This window comes from Diuraphis noxia, unplaced genomic scaffold (genome assembly GCF_037042655.1).
Source record: "Diuraphis noxia isolate RWA-SAM2 unplaced genomic scaffold, SU_Dnox_SAM2 contig0001, whole genome shotgun sequence".
In the NCBI taxonomy this organism is placed as follows: Eukaryota; Metazoa; Arthropoda; class Insecta; order Hemiptera; family Aphididae; genus Diuraphis; species Diuraphis noxia.
Window position 1 is genome coordinate 16,751,653 of NW_028301711.1, and position 18,229 is coordinate 16,769,881.

The following is an 18,229-nucleotide window of genomic DNA, read 5'->3' on the forward strand; positions in this document are numbered from 1 at the left end:
TCAATGATGTTTTATTTAGTGGAATAGGTCAGTGTTTATTATGAGAAAAATATATACATATATTTTTTCTTTTTTATTATTCAATATTTGTTATTATTTATTATATTATGTAATTTAATTTAATTATATGTGTGTACTGTAACTTCCTACATCGCTACTAGCTAAGCTTATAGGTGTAGGTAATTTTTTAGAATTTACATTTTAATAATAATAACATTTATTTAAAAGTTGATATAGTGGGACCAAAATTTCTCCATTGATAAAAGTATCACATATACCTTATAACATAATTAAATTAAATTTAAAAAGTTGTGTGTTTCAGCTTGCTAGAGTTAATATTTTTTTAATTACAACAAGATAACTAAACGACCATATGAGAAAAAATTGTGTTTTACCCATTATGCGAGTAGGTATAATATAATTTGATGGTGTTTCAATTAGATAATTATAATAATAATAGATAATAATATATATTAATATATATTTGCAAGTTTAATTTATTATTGCCTATTGGAATAAATATCAGGCTTTTATGAGTGCTTTTTTGACAACTTAATTTTAATTATTTACAACATCAAGCTAAAAAGTGTCACCGCTGGGTGACTTCTTTTATCGGTCAATTCATGCTAGTTTAAACTACTTATCGCAATATCGCCCATACGCTTATTGTAATAAATAATTTACAGATTGTGTATTCACTTAAATAAAAACAAAAAAAAAATTATTTACAAAGTAACAGAAATAAATAATTGGGGTTGAGACTTTGACAGCAAGGGTCATTAGCCTATATTAATTAATAATATATCATAATTTACTAACATTTAGTATTTAGTAGGTAGGTATAAAGAAAATAAACACATTTTACTGATAAATATTTTACTTTTTAAGATTATTTAAAATTATTATGTGGTTATAATTGTATCAAAAATGATATTGTTTTAAATAATACCTAACTAATCTACTACATGCCCTAATGACTAAGGTTATACAATTGGATGCTTACTAGTTACTACCTACTTATAATATTTATTAATTTGTTAAAATTATTTAATCAGACTCGACTACTTACTGGAGAGAAGACTGAAAAAGTGAAGTGGTACACTAACACTACAAACTTCAAACTAACAAAATTAAATGTTTAATTGTTTAATTTAAAAATTATTTGAAAATTTTAATCAATAATGATCAATCACACATTTTGATATCAGGTTATCAAATTTCTGACCGAATCATGAAGTAAAAATGGTAATATTGTGTATTAATAGACTTCATATTATTATTATTATTATTAGTATTATTATTATTATTAGGTAGGTATACTAAATATATAAACATTATAAAATATAAACGGTCATGTGATTGTTGTAGTAACCAGTCGCTGTCACTGATCGTAGTTACTGCAATACTTCTTTAACGACGAATGCACAATGTCGGTGCAACTTCGTTGTTCAGGAAGAGAAGAGGTTTGAGTTTGAATAAAGATATTAATATATATAACTATAAGTATTTATTGAAAGTAATTTATTAAATATAAAATAACTTCTAATATTATATATTTGAAAGTGTTTCGACTTAGTAATGAATGTGTAGAATAATGTGTGTGGAACGTTTCCCTAGAGGCTCTTGGTAAGCATGGGTGAAACGTTTGTATATGAAATACTCTCTGGAGCTCTCTGCGAAGAGGGCTCCTATTTATATGAGACATGCCGTGATTAGGAGAGGATGATTGACGTCACGGTATGTGCAAAAAATGTGCTAATTTTATCCAAGTAATGAGAAGTCCATGTTTGTGGCCTGTTGAGGTGGCGTGATGTTGTTTTCGCAAGTTGCACTTTGAACCTATGTTTATGACGTAAACCGGTCGGTTTACTACATTGTGATATTATTCTTATCGTGAACAAAATGGTTATAACACATTGATTATAAATTATAATATAGGTATTTATAATCCATGGTTATATAATAATATAATTGCGTTTTGTTGTGTTGAGTGTGTTGTACACTATGACGCCAGACGCATTAAATAAACTAAGCTACATTATTGGTGGATTGCACAATGTACTGATCAAAAAATCATGGCATACGGGCCCAATACACCTATAAGGGCCCGCAATCATACCAGCCCAGCGGGCAATCGCCCCCTCGCCCTTCGGCCCAGTCCGCCCCTGCATAAAATACATATAAAATACCTCTAAAATATCTGTTATGTCCTCTTCGAAGTCAGATTCATCTCCTAAGATTGATTCTTGATCACTTGGTATAGATTCAAATAGTTCAAACAGGTCATCATGTGTAAGCTGGTCAATGTTTATTAATTTATGATCCATCGCAGTGGTATCGTATTGAGACCACCTACATTTTCAATAAATAATATAAAATGAATACATATTCGGCCAAATCGATTATAAAATTAAATAATATACATACTTACAAGTAGAAAAACGCTTAGTTGAAGAAAATCCGTCAACAAATGTATTATTAATTAATAAATCGTTAATTAAAATTCACGACAAAAAAAATAAATAACATTGATAACACAATAACTGAAATTATTATCAGCCAACTAACGTTGGAGGGAAAATTTTTTTGATCGTTGAGAGTGTGACCAACTGCACCGATTGACGGTGGTTTCAATAAAATACCACTACGACGAAACGAGCAAAAAAATATTAGAAAGGTGGTCTCAATTATGTACCACCATGCCCTTTTGGCATTCTAACTCGTTGTCTGCCATAAATTCTATGTTATCAAGAGAATGAGGTAATTCATGAACGCTATCTAACCTTATTAAATCTGTCTTATGTTTATATTTTGGTATTTCTATCGAATTAAGAATTAAGTTTCGGTATTTTTAATTTTAAACTTCCTATTCCCAATGTTGGTATAAAATTTATATAATATTTAGATTTTATCTCCCTTGAAGGATTTAATACTAATCAGTAGCATGAGCTCCAGTGGCGTAATTTGGTCATGGTTATGGGGGGGGGGGGGGTGACATTTTTGTACATTTCATCAATTACCCCCCTCCGCCTCAATTTTTTTTTATATCATATAAGCAATAAACACTTCTCAATACAAGTATACAATATTGTATACATTAAAATAAATAATAACAAAATATGTAGGTATATTGAAACATTAACTTTATTGGTACCTACTATGTAGGTCCTAGATACTACATAACAAATTACAATAAAAGATCCACTCTACGTGGTCTTAATGCTAATTAATTAAGCACTTCTTCAGGGTCAACTTTGACATTTCTATGAACAGCCAACATAGCAAGACCATTTAATCGAGTCTGTGGAACAAAAAAATAAATCATTATTCATTATACATAAATTTAATCTCTAGTCTCTACCACAGAAAGTATATTATGAAAAATATTGAATATATTTTAATTAAGATTCAAACCTCAGACATTGTGTTTCTTAAATATTTTTTCACTCTTTTCAGAGTGGCGATGATGTTGACACTGGTAATGTGCATAGCACTTTAAGGAGAAAATAAATATTGGGATAGATGTCATTATTACAAATATCTAGTGCCTCAAGTCCGGTGCTAGGTATTATTTCAGATCTTTGTATCTTGGTTCGCCACAGTTTTAATTCAACCAAAGAATCATTAGACACCATTGGGGAATAAAATTTAATTAATTCAGTAAATTCAACTTCATCTTTTTCAGTAAGCTCATGTTTAGAAAATAAGCATTCAAATCCTATAGAATGATTAAATCAAATAATTAATTAATTAAAATGTTACAACATTTTCAAATCAAAGTGCTAAGAAATTCCAATTTTATAATAATTAAATTAAATATATAATTTAATATTAAATTATTAAATAGCTACCATTAAAAATAGATGCATGGGATAAAAATCTTTCAGTCAACTCGCTTATAAAAAACTCTAGATATGGAATAAAAATTGTAATCCTATAGTATTCTTCAACATTTAAATTTGTATTATTTGAACAAGGATTTCCTCTATTTGCTTGCCTTTTTGTAATTCTTTTTACAGCTAGCTCAAGTTCAAATACCGAAGCCATAGCCTAAAAAAAAAAATGTATTACATTTGTAAATAATACATTTATAATATTCTTGTTAATTAATAATTAGTTTTTGAAAATAACACTCACTTCAGCCTGTAAAAATAGTTTATGGAACTCTTCTTCTGCGTTGGCCCTTATTAGTTCTAAATTCTTTATAACATCATTAGAAAGTTCCACTGCTTCTTTCAGATCAATCCTTATTTTTTGTAATTGCTTACACAAAGGTAAGCTATACGAAAACAATAACTAAAATTACATAAATATAATTATAATAATAATTTAAAGGAAATTATAGATAACCATATAGTTATTAATTTACTTTAACAACTTGAAGTGATATAATAAATTCTGAGTCAATTGATTTAGACAGTATAGAGGCATCTGTTCCTGATGAGTCATGAGAAATTGAAATATTGTCTAAAGCATCCATGACATATGGAAACAGTTCAGCAAAATCATTGACAGCATCATATCTTTGTATCCAACGCGTAGCACATAGCCTCTTTAATGTTTTAGCATTTGGTGTTTCATTTGCATTTTTAATACAATTCAAAAGCACATTGTTACGTTTTGGGGTATTAAAAAAGTCGTAAAGTTTTTCAATAATACTGAGACAGTTTCTAATTGGTTGAATATTTGATGCTTTTGAAACTGCTAAATTTAATGTGTGTACTGCACAATGAACATATATGGCTTTAGGATATTGTTCTCTAACTATTGCTTGGACTCCTTTGTATTTACCACTCATATTTGATGCACCATCATACCCTTGTCCAATTAAATAATCACAGTTAATACCACAATTTTTTAAACCTGAGAACACAAAACACATTACAACTAGTATGCAATTAAAAATAAATTATTTAAATGATTATTTTTATAAATCATTACCATTTATTATAGCAGATGCCAGGTCATTTCCCGTTAAACTGTGAATAATAACAAATTGAAGAAAACTTTCATTAACCATATTGTTATTGTCTATAAAACGAACGCATAATGTCAGTTGTTCTTTTGTAGCAATATCTGTTGTTTCATCAGCTAAAACTGCAAACCCCTCAGCAGCATTTACTTTCCCAACTATTTCTTTTAAAATTAATTTATCACAAATACAAATAATTTCGTTTTGCATTGTTGGTGATATGTATTTGTAACCTCTTTCTTCTTCTATAATACTATTTAAAAAAGTATCACCATGGGATCTATATTTTAAAATTGCCCGAAAGTTACCTTGATTTTCAAATTCTATAATAATAAAAATCAAGTTTATACAATTTAATATCCACCAATAAATTAAGATATCATTGACTCAACCACTCAACATAATTAAAATATAAAATAGTAAAATACAGTACATATTACCAAGTTCTAATAGTTACCATTTATTTTTCCAGAATCGCGATGTCCTCTGAGTGCGATTTCTTGTTGTCCACATAATATGACACATTCAATTATTGGAATTAGGCGACTTCTATTCAATTTAATTTTTTCTGTCCTATGTGTTTCTAATTTTTCAATTATAGTAACTTGTTTATGGTCAAGTATAGTTAAAAAATGGTCAGCATCTAATACAGATGATAAATGGTATTTCAACTGGGAATGATTTCGAAATGTCTAAAATTAATAAGAATACGTAATACTACAATTAAATACAGAAAATATAATAATTTTAAAAGTGCATAAAATATAACTAATCTATAAAATATATAAACAAAAGATATCAATAATAATTAAAATAATTTAACACCTCTTTTGCTTTTTTCCAGTTTGAAAAAGCAGTTGAAACTAATTGCCCCAGAGGCTGGCCACCAATCCCGCCATATTTAGCAAAAAGCAAACAGTATTTGCAAAAAACTCCTTGTTTAATTTCTGAATAAACAAGCCAATTAAATTCTGTAAACCATTTATATTGAAATTTCAGACCTCTTGCTTTATATTTTTCCAACAATGAGAACTCATAATTTGCATTTGGTACCTACACATTTCTAAGCACCTATAATATTATATTAAAAATAAAGCAAATAATCAAATTATATTTATTAGTTAGTACAATATTGTATTTAGATAAAACATGGATTTGGTATACAAAATAGCTTACTAGTGGCTAGCTTACACTACTATATTTAACTTACAAGCTTTTTATCAGCATCAGTAAGTGTACAATTAGTAAAAAGCCCTATATCATTTGATCTAAAATGAGTTTCCAATTCATTATCAATAGTTTCATCCTGAGGAAAATAACAAAAATCAAAATTTAAAGCAGTATTTAGCATTAAAGCATTAACACAATTAAGCAAATAGTATTCTTAGTTGGCACTATGCAATAACTAATTTTTTATAATATAAAATCTACACTAATTTAATTAAACTTCTAGATAATATTTATTATTACTTGTTTTAATGTCGAACATGAAGGCTGATCTGCTGACAATACAATATTCTGCGTCTCTGGGTTAGTTTGATTTAGATGATCCTTTAAAATGTATAAAATAAATAAAAATTGGAGCTATAAAAAAAAGATATAAATTGATCATATTAATATAGTACTTACATCGTCACAGCTTTCTTTATTAAGTTTATTATTACGACTTTTTTTTGAAAAATATGTAAAAAGTGTATTTTTAGTATTATCATCCTTTTTCATTTTACCTTCCATGTTTAGAAATAAAAAATGGTATTATAATTTCACGCTGTTTTATTTTAACGATAATTAACGAATAATAGATAAATATTAAATAAAAATAAAAAATCGTGAGTTGCGTTGCACTTTCACGAGTGACGGAGGTCGGAGTCATTGTGAATATTCCGATAAACCGATAACGTGGTAAATCCATCGGTTATTTTTAGCTGGTATAATATTGTTAGATAATAATATAGTATTATGGGATTCGGCCGATTCGGGTGATTTTTGTTATATCTATAAAATATACCATAATGGCATAATAAGTACATAAATGTGTTTGACTATTAAAAAAAAAACAGGGTCATGGGGGGGGGGGATACGACACCCTAATCCCCCCCCTCCGTAATTACGCCACTGATGAGCTCTACAATCTTGTCTCAATTTTATTAATTCTTGGTTTTTAATCTTTAATATGTGTGGCTCTTTTTCCCCTTGACATGTTATAGTTAGTGTATCATTAGTAGTTGAATATATCCATACATTAGCGTATTTTAATTTATGATAAATATTTTTGGTTATAATTATTACACCCGCCTCACAAGAATTTGGTAATATATCTGGATTTTTAAATAATGACACCTCACATGGTTGTCGCAGTGATTCATGTTAAATTGGTTGAAATTCTGGACAAATACTAAATAGTTTGGTTTCAACACAATTTAATAGTTGAGTTTCGGTAAATATTGTAAATTGACTCTATTTTGGGTTATTCCTACATATTAGTATTCGGGTTTTAGCACAATGCTATGATTTAGATTATATTGTAACGAGCTCTTCTAGGATTGTCAAGAAGTTGAATGGAATAATTAACACTTGATGTTTTTTGAATAATATTTTATTTATTACAAGTCTAATAATTAATAATATTGGAAAAAATGACTAAGTTCAATTAATTTATTTAATGGTAATAACGAGATGTAACTTCTAGTGTGTTTAGCTTCCAGTCGCTAGTTGATGATAAGTTCGTCTGACTATCGTACGGTCTACGAGCGCCTCTTGTAGAGAAATCCCTAGTCCCTACTCCAGTGGTCATATATGGTCATATATGGTGCGTGTGGCTACACGCGACACTTAACCGGATGTCCCTTACACAAAACATTATAACACGATCTCCGTTTACATAAAACACACAATTCCTGCGTGACCTACTTAAAAGAATATTTATATGAGTAGTGAGATATATAGTGTCATATGTATTATTACTATTATTACTATTATTAGCACTACGCCGCTGCTCTTCAGCATTATTATTATGATATACTACCAGGGACTCATAAGTAAATATAGATAAAGTCACAGCTCGTTACACCTCACCGCTAAAAAAAGGTTTTTGTAGGGCTATAACATCATAGAACTACAAAAAGCTTAAAATTCATTGTTACAATTTCAATAATATGACTAGATATCAAACTATCCAGTTTACAAAGTTTACAATTATTGTTGATAATATTATAAAATTACAGATTACATATGTTTATACATATTACATATTACATATTTATATATATATATATAATTTTGTTGATTAATTACAATAAATATTTTGTTAGTATAAAAATTATATAATCATATATATTTTTACAATGGTATATTTTTTTTCTTTTTAATACAATAATAGTTGATTAATAGTTTTGTTAGTTAATACATATAATATTTTCCTTTAATTACAATAATAAATTGATTAGTAATAAATTTCAAAAAAATTTTTTTTTCCTTTAATATTATTGACCATTCATAATTATTTGTCTAAAATGATTATTATTTTATCTTTCATAGAACAACATATCAGTGGCGGTTGGCACCCTTTCTATAAATCTGGCTAATTCCATACATATAGGATTATTTAAGTTTCTATTTATCATCATATCTACTAAAAATCGTTTTATAGAATTTATTATTTCCAAAATTTCTTTATCTTCATACGGCACTAATATAGATTCATTTGCAGTTATTATATGATAATCAAAACAAGTTGTAAAATTATACCATTCTCCTTGGTTTGGATTAATGTGTGTTTGTATAGCTAAATTTATATTTATTTCCTGCAATAATTGATTGTTTCTATCCATTATGATTTATTTACTGATTCCTACTATTTTATTTAAATGTTATCTGTTTATTCTTATTTATTTATACTGTTATTTTTTTTTTTTTTTTTACAAAAAATGACTTATGAGGTTTTCATATTTATATTTTCTAACCATGAAATCAAATATACATTTAGTTAAGATTACGTCTGTACGAGAGTCATGAGCATAAGTTAATTTATGGTTCTTTGAAAATATTAATCCATGAGTTTCTTCTAGGTTTAGTAATCTTCCCTTCTTATCGAAAGTTCCTACATCCACCTCAAATAATATTTGCTTAGTATCTGATTTCACTATCTGTATTACAAATTGTTGATTAAAATATTTATCATAACACGTTAAATTTATCATAGGAAATTCGATGATACCTAATTTCTTTAAAATAACCTTATCTGAACTACCGTTCCACACAACTAATATATTTATTTTATTATCCCTTAAAATATAATTTTTTATATAATCTGCATTTAGACTGTTTACATCTGCTCTCAGACTTTTATTCAATTGGTCCAAGCAAGCATCCCTTAGTTCAGTTTTACACTTAAAAATCCTACGGATCTCCTTTTGTGCCACTTGTATTTCAGAATTTTTCATTGGTCTAACTTCTTCATTCACTGGTAAATACAACGGTCTACCTTCAAGCTTCCATATCTTATATCGGTCCAAACTGTTTGAAATTGCACCTGATATTAAAACCATACTTGTTCGATGTATCATGGAAAACTCGAAATCCATTATTACGAACTTATGTGTATTCTTTCTACAAATTTTATACATATATATCATTAAACAATCAATTCTAATCTTAACTCTAGTATTAACAAATTGTTGTAATTCATTTTTTATTTAGTTAATATTGGTGGAAAACTATTAGTAATAGATAACCTATCAGGATTATCAGTTATTTGTTCTACTGATGTTTCTTTTTCAATTTTTACTTCACCTTCTCCACACGATTTACTTTGCACTATAGGTCCTTGTAAATCGTTAAATCGTGGGCATGTAAATTAAGTTGTCTAGTAGTTGACTTCCTGACATTGTTATCATAAAATGTACTATTACCCTTTAATTCTTGTACCTCATAACTAAATTTCTCATGTGGTTTTACCGATTTCCTTATTCCTCTAGTATAAGCCTTAGTTACACTCATATTACATCGATACAATACATACAACATCAATATAAGAATTAATGAAAACAATAATAACCCTATTATTATATATATTAAATAATGATGATCTTCATTTAGATTACCTCTCTGGCGTTCTAATTCGTTATCTACCATAAGTTCTATGTCATCAAGAGAATGAGCTAATTCATGAACACTATCTGACCTTAATAAATCTGTCTTATGTTTATATTTTGGTATTTCTATTGAATTAAGTTTCAGTATTTTTAATTTTAAACTTCCTATTCCCAATGTTGGTATAAAATTTATATAAAATTTAGATTTTATCTCCCTTGAAGGATTTAATTCTATATCAGTAGCATAGGTTCTACAATCTTGTCTTAATTTTATTAATCCTTGGTTTTTAATTTTTAATATGTGCGGCTCTTTTTCCCCTTGACATGTTATAGTTAATGTATCATTAGTAGTTGAATATATCCATGCATTAGCGTATTTTAATTTATGATAAATATTTTTTGTTATAATTATTACACCTGCCTCACAAGAATTTGGTAATATATCTGGATTTTTAAATAATGACACCTCGCATGGTTGTCGCATTGATTCATGTTGAATTGGTTGAAATTCTGGACAAATACTGAATAGTTCAGTTTCAATACAATTTAATAGTTGAGTTTCAGTAAATGTTGTAAATTGCCTTCTATTTTGAGTTATCCCTACATATTGGTATTCGGGTTTTAGCACAATGCTATGATTCAGATTATATTTATGAGGTATTGGTAAAATTTTATATAAAGTTAATTCGATTTCGGTTATTAATGGTATCCTAATAAGAAATACAATCTGCTTCCCACTATAATACACTGCCATCTTAGTTATTTTACTTAATTCATAAATTTCATTTGATTGAGTTCCCATTGGTAAATTCAAGTTTAGTGGTAATTTTAATTTAATTTGCGTTAATTGTCTTACTAATTCCCTAGGGGTAACTAAACTTGGATGTAGAACACCCGTTCTTGCGGCTGTAATGATTGCACTTATTGTTGTTGTTTCATATGAAAATTGTGTAAGCAATGCAGTAAAAATACTATGTATGCGATTGCTCAATACAAGTGTTTCTATCGTATGGGTATGATTTGCTAATTCATTTAATTTATCATATAAAGTTCTTTGTTTCTCACCCAATTCTATATATAATCTGTTAATTTCATATGATGCACTTCCTATTCCCTGCACAGCTGACTTTACTACTGTGGTTTGATTCTTTAATATATGCAACATATTCACATTACTAGTCTCAATTTTTTCTACTATCTCATTGGTCTCTTTGGTACAGTCATCATCACATACACCAAATAATGTTTTCATTGCAGTACCTACTATATTTATTAATCCTCGACGTCTCCTAATAGTAGCTACCGAATCCTTATCCGTATTATCATTAACAATTCTCCCAATTGATTCATACATTTGTTCCCTTTGTGATGCTTATTTCCAAAAACGTGGCCTTTAAGATATTATCAAATCTTGAACATATTTCAAATTCTCTTAACCTATCTGTGCAATGATTTGTCATATTCAAAATTTCATTTCTTAACTGATTATATCTATTATCATAATTAACTAAAGGTACATATGAGGCTATGAGAGCAAAAGTGGCCTAACTGACTAGCGTGCGTAATTGAGTTATATGCGTTTTATTATTAAGTTTATTTTCGATGATTTTTTTCTCATAAAATTATGTTATTGTTAAGAAGTGTGATTATTAGTTAACAATTATAATTGAATTGTTTTTCATCAAGATACTTACACATGTAAATTTTTGAATAATAAATAGAGAAAATGTGGCTTAGGCCACTCTTACAGTATAACATTGATGGATTGAGTGATGGTTAGGCCGCAATATGACGTAATTAGATAATATAAAATAAAATTGTATTTTTTATTTTTTTAAATATTAAGTCACAACTTGATAGTTACATAAAAGTAATATAATATAATAATAAAATACGTAAGATAAAATTTGAAAGAAATCTTTACTTTGAAAACAATACAATTTTTAAAATAATATAAATCACAGTCTCGTGGTATAAAAGTAAAATAAAATTATAATGAAAACTTCAACAAATTACATATTTCAAAATTTTAAATAATGTAAATCAGTTTCGTGGTATAAAAGTAAAATAAAATAAAATACATAAGATACAATTTAAAATAGATCTTTAGTTTGAAAACAGTACAATTTTTAAAGTAATATAAATCACAGTCCCGTGGTATAAAAATTAAACAAAATTATAATGAATACTCCAACAATTTATTATTATTAAAAACAATAAAAAAAAACAGTTTAAAATTGTACGTACTTCGTAGTGAAACCAATATTTTTGTCACTCGCTAGAGTGTACGTATAAAGACGTCATTTGGTACCTCATTCGAAGTCTTGAGGCTTTGAAAAAAGGCGTGGTGTACTGGAGGGACGTAAGCCATAAGTTCTAGAAGATCCTTTTTCTTCTCTACACTTATACAATTATTACCAGTTGGGTGTAAAAGTTCTAAGCTAGTTATTACTTGAGATGTTCTTTTTTTTAAGTCTAGCTCATCAAAGTCTATCTCCTCTTGGTTTGTATATTTATATTTCAAACTGAAAGGTTGAGAGCTTTCGAATCTAAGCCACTGCATTTTAAGCCATTCCACTTTATCTTTAGTTTTAGAAATTTTCCTTCTTGTAATATTATTTTCCAAACTCTTCGATGAAAAAAAATCATTAGTATACATTTCAACAACTGTAAGGGCCGTTTTATCAATCTCCAGTTATGATAATTTAAACTTCAGTTAACCTTAATCCCCAGTTAAACTATAAATGTGATTTTATGATCACTGGATTAATATTTTAACTGGACTTTAACCGAAAATTAATTAATCCTAGATATTTGGCTAGTTAAACAGTTTAACTAGAGATTAAGTATACAATATTAGATTATATTGATTTTGCGATTACATTTTGTTTGATTTTTCAATTATTTATTTCAATGATTTTTTTATTTTGTTGATTCTATTTATAGTTTATTGGTGATTATTTCAATGTAAGTGCCATTGATTTAAAAAATAACTATTTGATATTGTCACATTACAAAAATTGTATTTAAAATTAATCTTAGATGGCTTTGGCTTATTTAAGTAGCAGCAGTAGTTGTGATAGTAGTACTGATGAAGAAATTGAATTTTTGGGTAATATGAATCAATGCTTCAACAAACCTCGAAGACCATATTTATTATCCATAAGAATAGACCATTTATATAAATGGGATGAGCAAGATTTTTTTGCCAGATTCCGTTTGAGTAAAAACACGTTTAAAATTGTTTTAGAAATGGTTCAACAAAGAGATACAACTGTCACACAAAGGTAAAACAAAAATCCAGGAACGTATTAAATTTGAATGTAATGAAAGTTATCATTGTATACGAAAAATGGTTATGAACTGAAACGATATGTCAGCCTAGCTGCCTTAGCTACGATATTTTAGATTTTAGTTTTTAGTGTAACTCTAAACAAAAAAAGACAGTAGATACATGAAATTTTCACTGGTTGTTTATATTAGCATTTTCTATACATGATACAATTTTCAAAATATTTTGATTTGTTTTGAACTATTTACAGAAATAATCAGTTTCCAATTCTTTTAGTTTTTTTTCTATAAATATCAATAACATTTTATTTGTTGGTCCAAAAAACTTGGAAATGTAATACAATGCTTCATGATATATTGTTACAGAAGCTGCTGAAAAATATTAAAAATACATAGTCACATTTTTTTTTTAATAAGCATTTAAAGTTCAAATTTTGACAAAATTTATCAAATCTAAAATTTAAAATTTATAAAATGTTAAATTTTTATAGCTAAGGAATGAAAAATTAAAACAAGATTCCACGTAAATAGCAAAATAGGTTACCTATAATATATTATACAATATTATAGGTATATTATTTTATTCACAATAATATCATCAAATTATACTTTAGTATAGACTGACTGACTGTCTTCGCTTAGAATCGTTTTTCTTATCATTGAATTTAAATTTAACACAATCAATTACTGTGATCCGCTTGTAACCTAATGTACAGCAGAGCGACACCCACTTGCTCACTTTTATATTATTCAAATTATAATGATAATAATTAGTTTTCTATTATTAATACAATAATTTGTATTAGTTTAATAACCATATTTCTACTAAAAATTACTTACTTCTACATTTTTTCCCTGTAATTACTAATTTTACATGTAGCTTAGGAATAGTAGTTTTATGTTCCTCAATTTCTAATTCAAATTTTATACTTTTATTATCTATACCTATACAGAAATCGTGCTGTCACTGCTGAACAACAACTGTTATTAACACTGAGGTTTTATGCTTCAGACTAGTTTTTGATAAATGTTGGTGAATTGTTTGGTATTCATTACTCAACTGCATCAAATATAATAAAAAAAATGAATATTGCTCTAGCAAGCCTAAGACCACGTTTTATAAACATGCCCAATAATGCTAATGAAATTTCAGATCTTCAGACAAGATTTCATTTGAAAGCCAAATTTCCACGATGTATCGGAGCCATTGATTGTACGCATGTTAAAATATCATCACCAGGTGGCGATAATGCAGAGAATTACAGAAACAGGAAAAACTTTTTTTCCATTAATGTACAAACCATTTCAGACGATCAATTAATGATACGAGATATAGTTGCACGCTGGCCTGGGTCGTCACACGATTCAACTATATTTTTCAATTCTTCTATCTATAGACGTCTAGAAGCAAACGAATTTGGAAATGGTTTGATTGTTGGTAAAGGTGGATATGCAGTGAAAAATTACTTATTGACACCTCTATTAAATCCACTCACAAGAGCTGAAAATTTATACCAAGAGTCCCCAATTTGAACTAGAAATGTTGTTGAACGATCCTATGGAGTTTGGAAAAGGAGATTTCCGGTATTATCATTAGGGATTCGTTTGGATTTAAGCAAAGTAGAAGCAATTATTGTAGCAACTGCTGTATTACATAATATTGCTATTCTACAAAAAGAAAAAATACCAGTTACTACAAATGATATTCAAGAACAAATCAATTTAGTAAATTCTGTCAACAATAATGTGACTAACGATAATATTAGAAATAATGCAAATGATAGAACAAGAAAGAATTTGATTAATAGACACTTTGGTGAAATGTGTTAAGTAGGTAATCTACAACTAGATATTATTGTAAAAATTAGTTTTAAATGTATTTTGATATAATTCCATGATGATGTTATGACTTTATTATAATTAAATTTTAACAATCTGACTGTTGTCAACATTTAACATTCTTAAATTATGTGTACAATGTAAACTGTACATAATCAATAGTTTTAATCATTTATTATAGAATTATTTTTTTTTATTATAATATATAAACACTTTTCTTTTTAAATTCACTTTTCTTTGTTACTATAAATTGATATATAAATATAATATAATATCTATAAATAAACATTATAAACTGACTTATTATTTTAACTATAAAATTAACTAATCAACATGAACAATATAAAATTAATTAACATAAACAGTCTTTTCTTTTTTTAATGACATCAATTGATTTACTATTTTAACTATAAAATTAACATGAACAATATTTTCTTTTGTATTATAACATTAAGATAAATTCAATTTTCTTAAATAACTTAAGTTTCTTTGGATGCCAATTCAGCAGCCAAAATTTTTAATTTCAATTCGTTTTCTTTTCTTTTAAAAATAAGTTCTTCTTCCAACAGCATTATTTTTAATTGCATAAGTTTAGTTTTAGTTTTGGCTGCGTATGACCAATCTTTATTAGTATTAATAATGCTAGAGGGACAAACCGTAAACAATATAAATTCAAATAACACAAATTTAATGAACAAGCTAGGTAATTAATATTATCAAGCATTTTTCACAAATATATTTTAAATTATGTAAGAAACTCAAATCATAATAATAGTACACTATTTACTGTAATTACATATTTAATTCTGTATTCAGTTAGTGTTTAATATAAGAACATAGTTATCTGAATAATGTGTATCATTCTTGTGATTTTGGTTTTATAAATGTTCAACCAACTAACCTTGTTTGTTTTTTTGCATAAGCAGAACATTTTTTAGATTTCAGATTTTCTTGAGGCTTTTTTACTATATTTAACATTAAAGTAGCAAGAATATAATATAATATATAGTATAATAATAATATATATATATTTATTATCTCACTTTTTAACTCATCATCTGAACTAGCATCAGAGATAGCAAATATATTAGGTGAATACAGAGTGTTTAAGCTTTTCTGGTGTGTTGTAGATGATAGCTCTGGAGAAATCGGCGTTCTCAATTTTGCTGATGTATAATCTGTCCAATCTTCACCAACATCAAAATCTTTTTCAGAAGTATGGACAAATGACTCTTGAAATCCCTTGATGATTTATAATAAACGATTTATTAGGTATACAAATGTATTAATCCAATTAAAAAACAGATAAGTATTTACAAATTTAACTAACATCAGTATTATTTTCTTGACAATCAAATTCTAGAATGTTTTCATCCATACACTATAATTGAAATCCATTAACAATATTTGTAATAATAATAATGTATGAATCAATCAAAATATTAATTACTTACATCACTGTCAGTTTTCTCATAATCCTGTACAAGCATTTCATGACTGTATGTATTTTGATCTTCAATTCTGTCACTGTCAAATGCTGACACTTTACCACTAAAAGCTAGAGGGTTCAAAGATCTTAGTTGTTCTTCCATAGGGGACAATTTGCTGAGTGCTTTTAATGGAATTGGAGGTCCTCCTCCTGTTACACAGGGTTTAGATTTCACATCTCGCAACTTGATTTTTACAGTTTTTTTTAAATTTTCATATTTTAATTTCAAACATTTTGGACTACGATATCCATTTAGGCTTTTGCAATTAAATTTATTTGCTAATGCTTCCCAAGTTTTATTTTTTAGGTTGGCTGTTACGGCATCTGTTTTTTTGTTTTCAAAATATGTTTTTGACTAGCCACCAGGTCGACAAGAAGTTGCAGTTCGCCGTCAATAAAATTTGTGGAGCGTTCACGTTTGATTTTTAATAAACTCATAGTTATTAAATTGTACTCAAAACTAACAAATACAACACGACAACATTGAACATATAAAATCAAAAGTATTCTATATTTTTAAAAGTGAAAAACTGTTAACTGAAAACGTCAAAAGATCGGAAAAGAATATGTCAGATAATGTAAGCGTATCACTCAAAATAAATATATCATGATAAAAGATAACAATTCATTGATAGAAGTTAGAAACATTTTCATATTACTGATGTAACTAACATCAATCAATGCATTTCGGTAGTTAATTAATCTTCGGTTTGTTATACGCTAGAATAGTTAATCTTAGTACAAAGATATTTGATAAAATCATAATATTTTTAATCTACAGTTAGTTATTATCTGAGATTAGTTAACTAGACATTTAACTGGTGATTGATAAAACGGCCCTAAATGGTTTTATCTTCCTTGCACTTGTTATTACACTTTTCTAGTCATCGAGAATGTAAATGTTTGGATAGTACTTTTTTGATTTTTCGATCAATCCAAAATCTTGGTCACAAGGTAGGTAGGAATGTCCACTACATAAAAATTTATGATCAATTTGGGATACCTTAAATTCTGGACTTGTAGTTATATAGTTACACATTAATGAAAGCTTAATATTTCTGTTTTGCCCACCACACTGGTCCGAGTACATGATAAGTTTTTCAGTTTTAACAAAATTTTTTATGTAGCGCATCAGGCACGACCCGATTTCTTGTGAACCTCTAGATGCGATAGACTCGTTCCAAATATACATAACCGCCTCTTGTGTCGCAAGGTTGTGAATCCCGAAGCAGTAGGTCCATAGTTGACGTTTGTAATAGCACACTCCTGTTGACAAAACTGGCGTTGGGAGAGTTTTCATTAAGTCAAATGCAATAGCTGTTAAGTTATGGTTACCGATTTTAGCCAGTTCTGCATCCTCGCGCATTTTCCTGTCTAGCACTTTCAGCCTTTCTCTGATGCAATTCTCTCGCTGTTTCAAGCTCTCGTTTTTCTATATCATTAGTGCACGCCATAATGTTAACTTTAAACGAATCACATCTTCTACAGGAGTCCGAAATTGGAGCATGAAAATGTAAATTGAAATTTTCATTGAATATTTTCCTA

At 27.7% G+C, this 18,229-nt stretch overlaps 2 protein-coding genes and 1 pseudogene across 2 annotated transcripts; all 3 read right to left on the bottom strand.

Annotated features, from left to right (window-relative positions):
- Positions 1 to 3,452: 3,452 nt before the first annotated feature.
- Positions 3,453 to 7,338, bottom strand: LOC149059969 (52 kDa repressor of the inhibitor of the protein kinase-like). Its single transcript, XM_089227224.1, has 9 exons — positions 7,318 to 7,338; positions 6,443 to 6,523; positions 6,183 to 6,278; positions 5,430 to 5,664; positions 4,942 to 5,295; positions 4,370 to 4,863; positions 4,138 to 4,296; positions 3,852 to 4,050; positions 3,453 to 3,718 (listed from the first exon to the last, which is right to left on the bottom strand). The coding sequence occupies exons 1-9, from the start codon at positions 7,336 to 7,338 to the stop codon at positions 3,453 to 3,455; spliced, it is 1,905 nt and encodes a 634-aa protein (XP_089083350.1).
- A 1,551-nt stretch (positions 7,339 to 8,889) lies between these two features.
- On the bottom strand, positions 8,890 to 9,573 carry LOC149059970 (uncharacterized). Its single transcript, XM_089227226.1, has one exon. The coding sequence runs from the start codon at positions 9,553 to 9,555 to the stop codon at positions 8,890 to 8,892; it is 666 nt and encodes a 221-aa protein (XP_089083352.1). The 5' UTR covers positions 9,556 to 9,573.
- A 7,064-nt stretch (positions 9,574 to 16,637) lies between these two features.
- LOC149059971 (uncharacterized) lies at positions 16,638 to 17,244 on the bottom strand (annotated as a pseudogene).
- Positions 17,245 to 18,229: the final 985 nt, after the last annotated feature.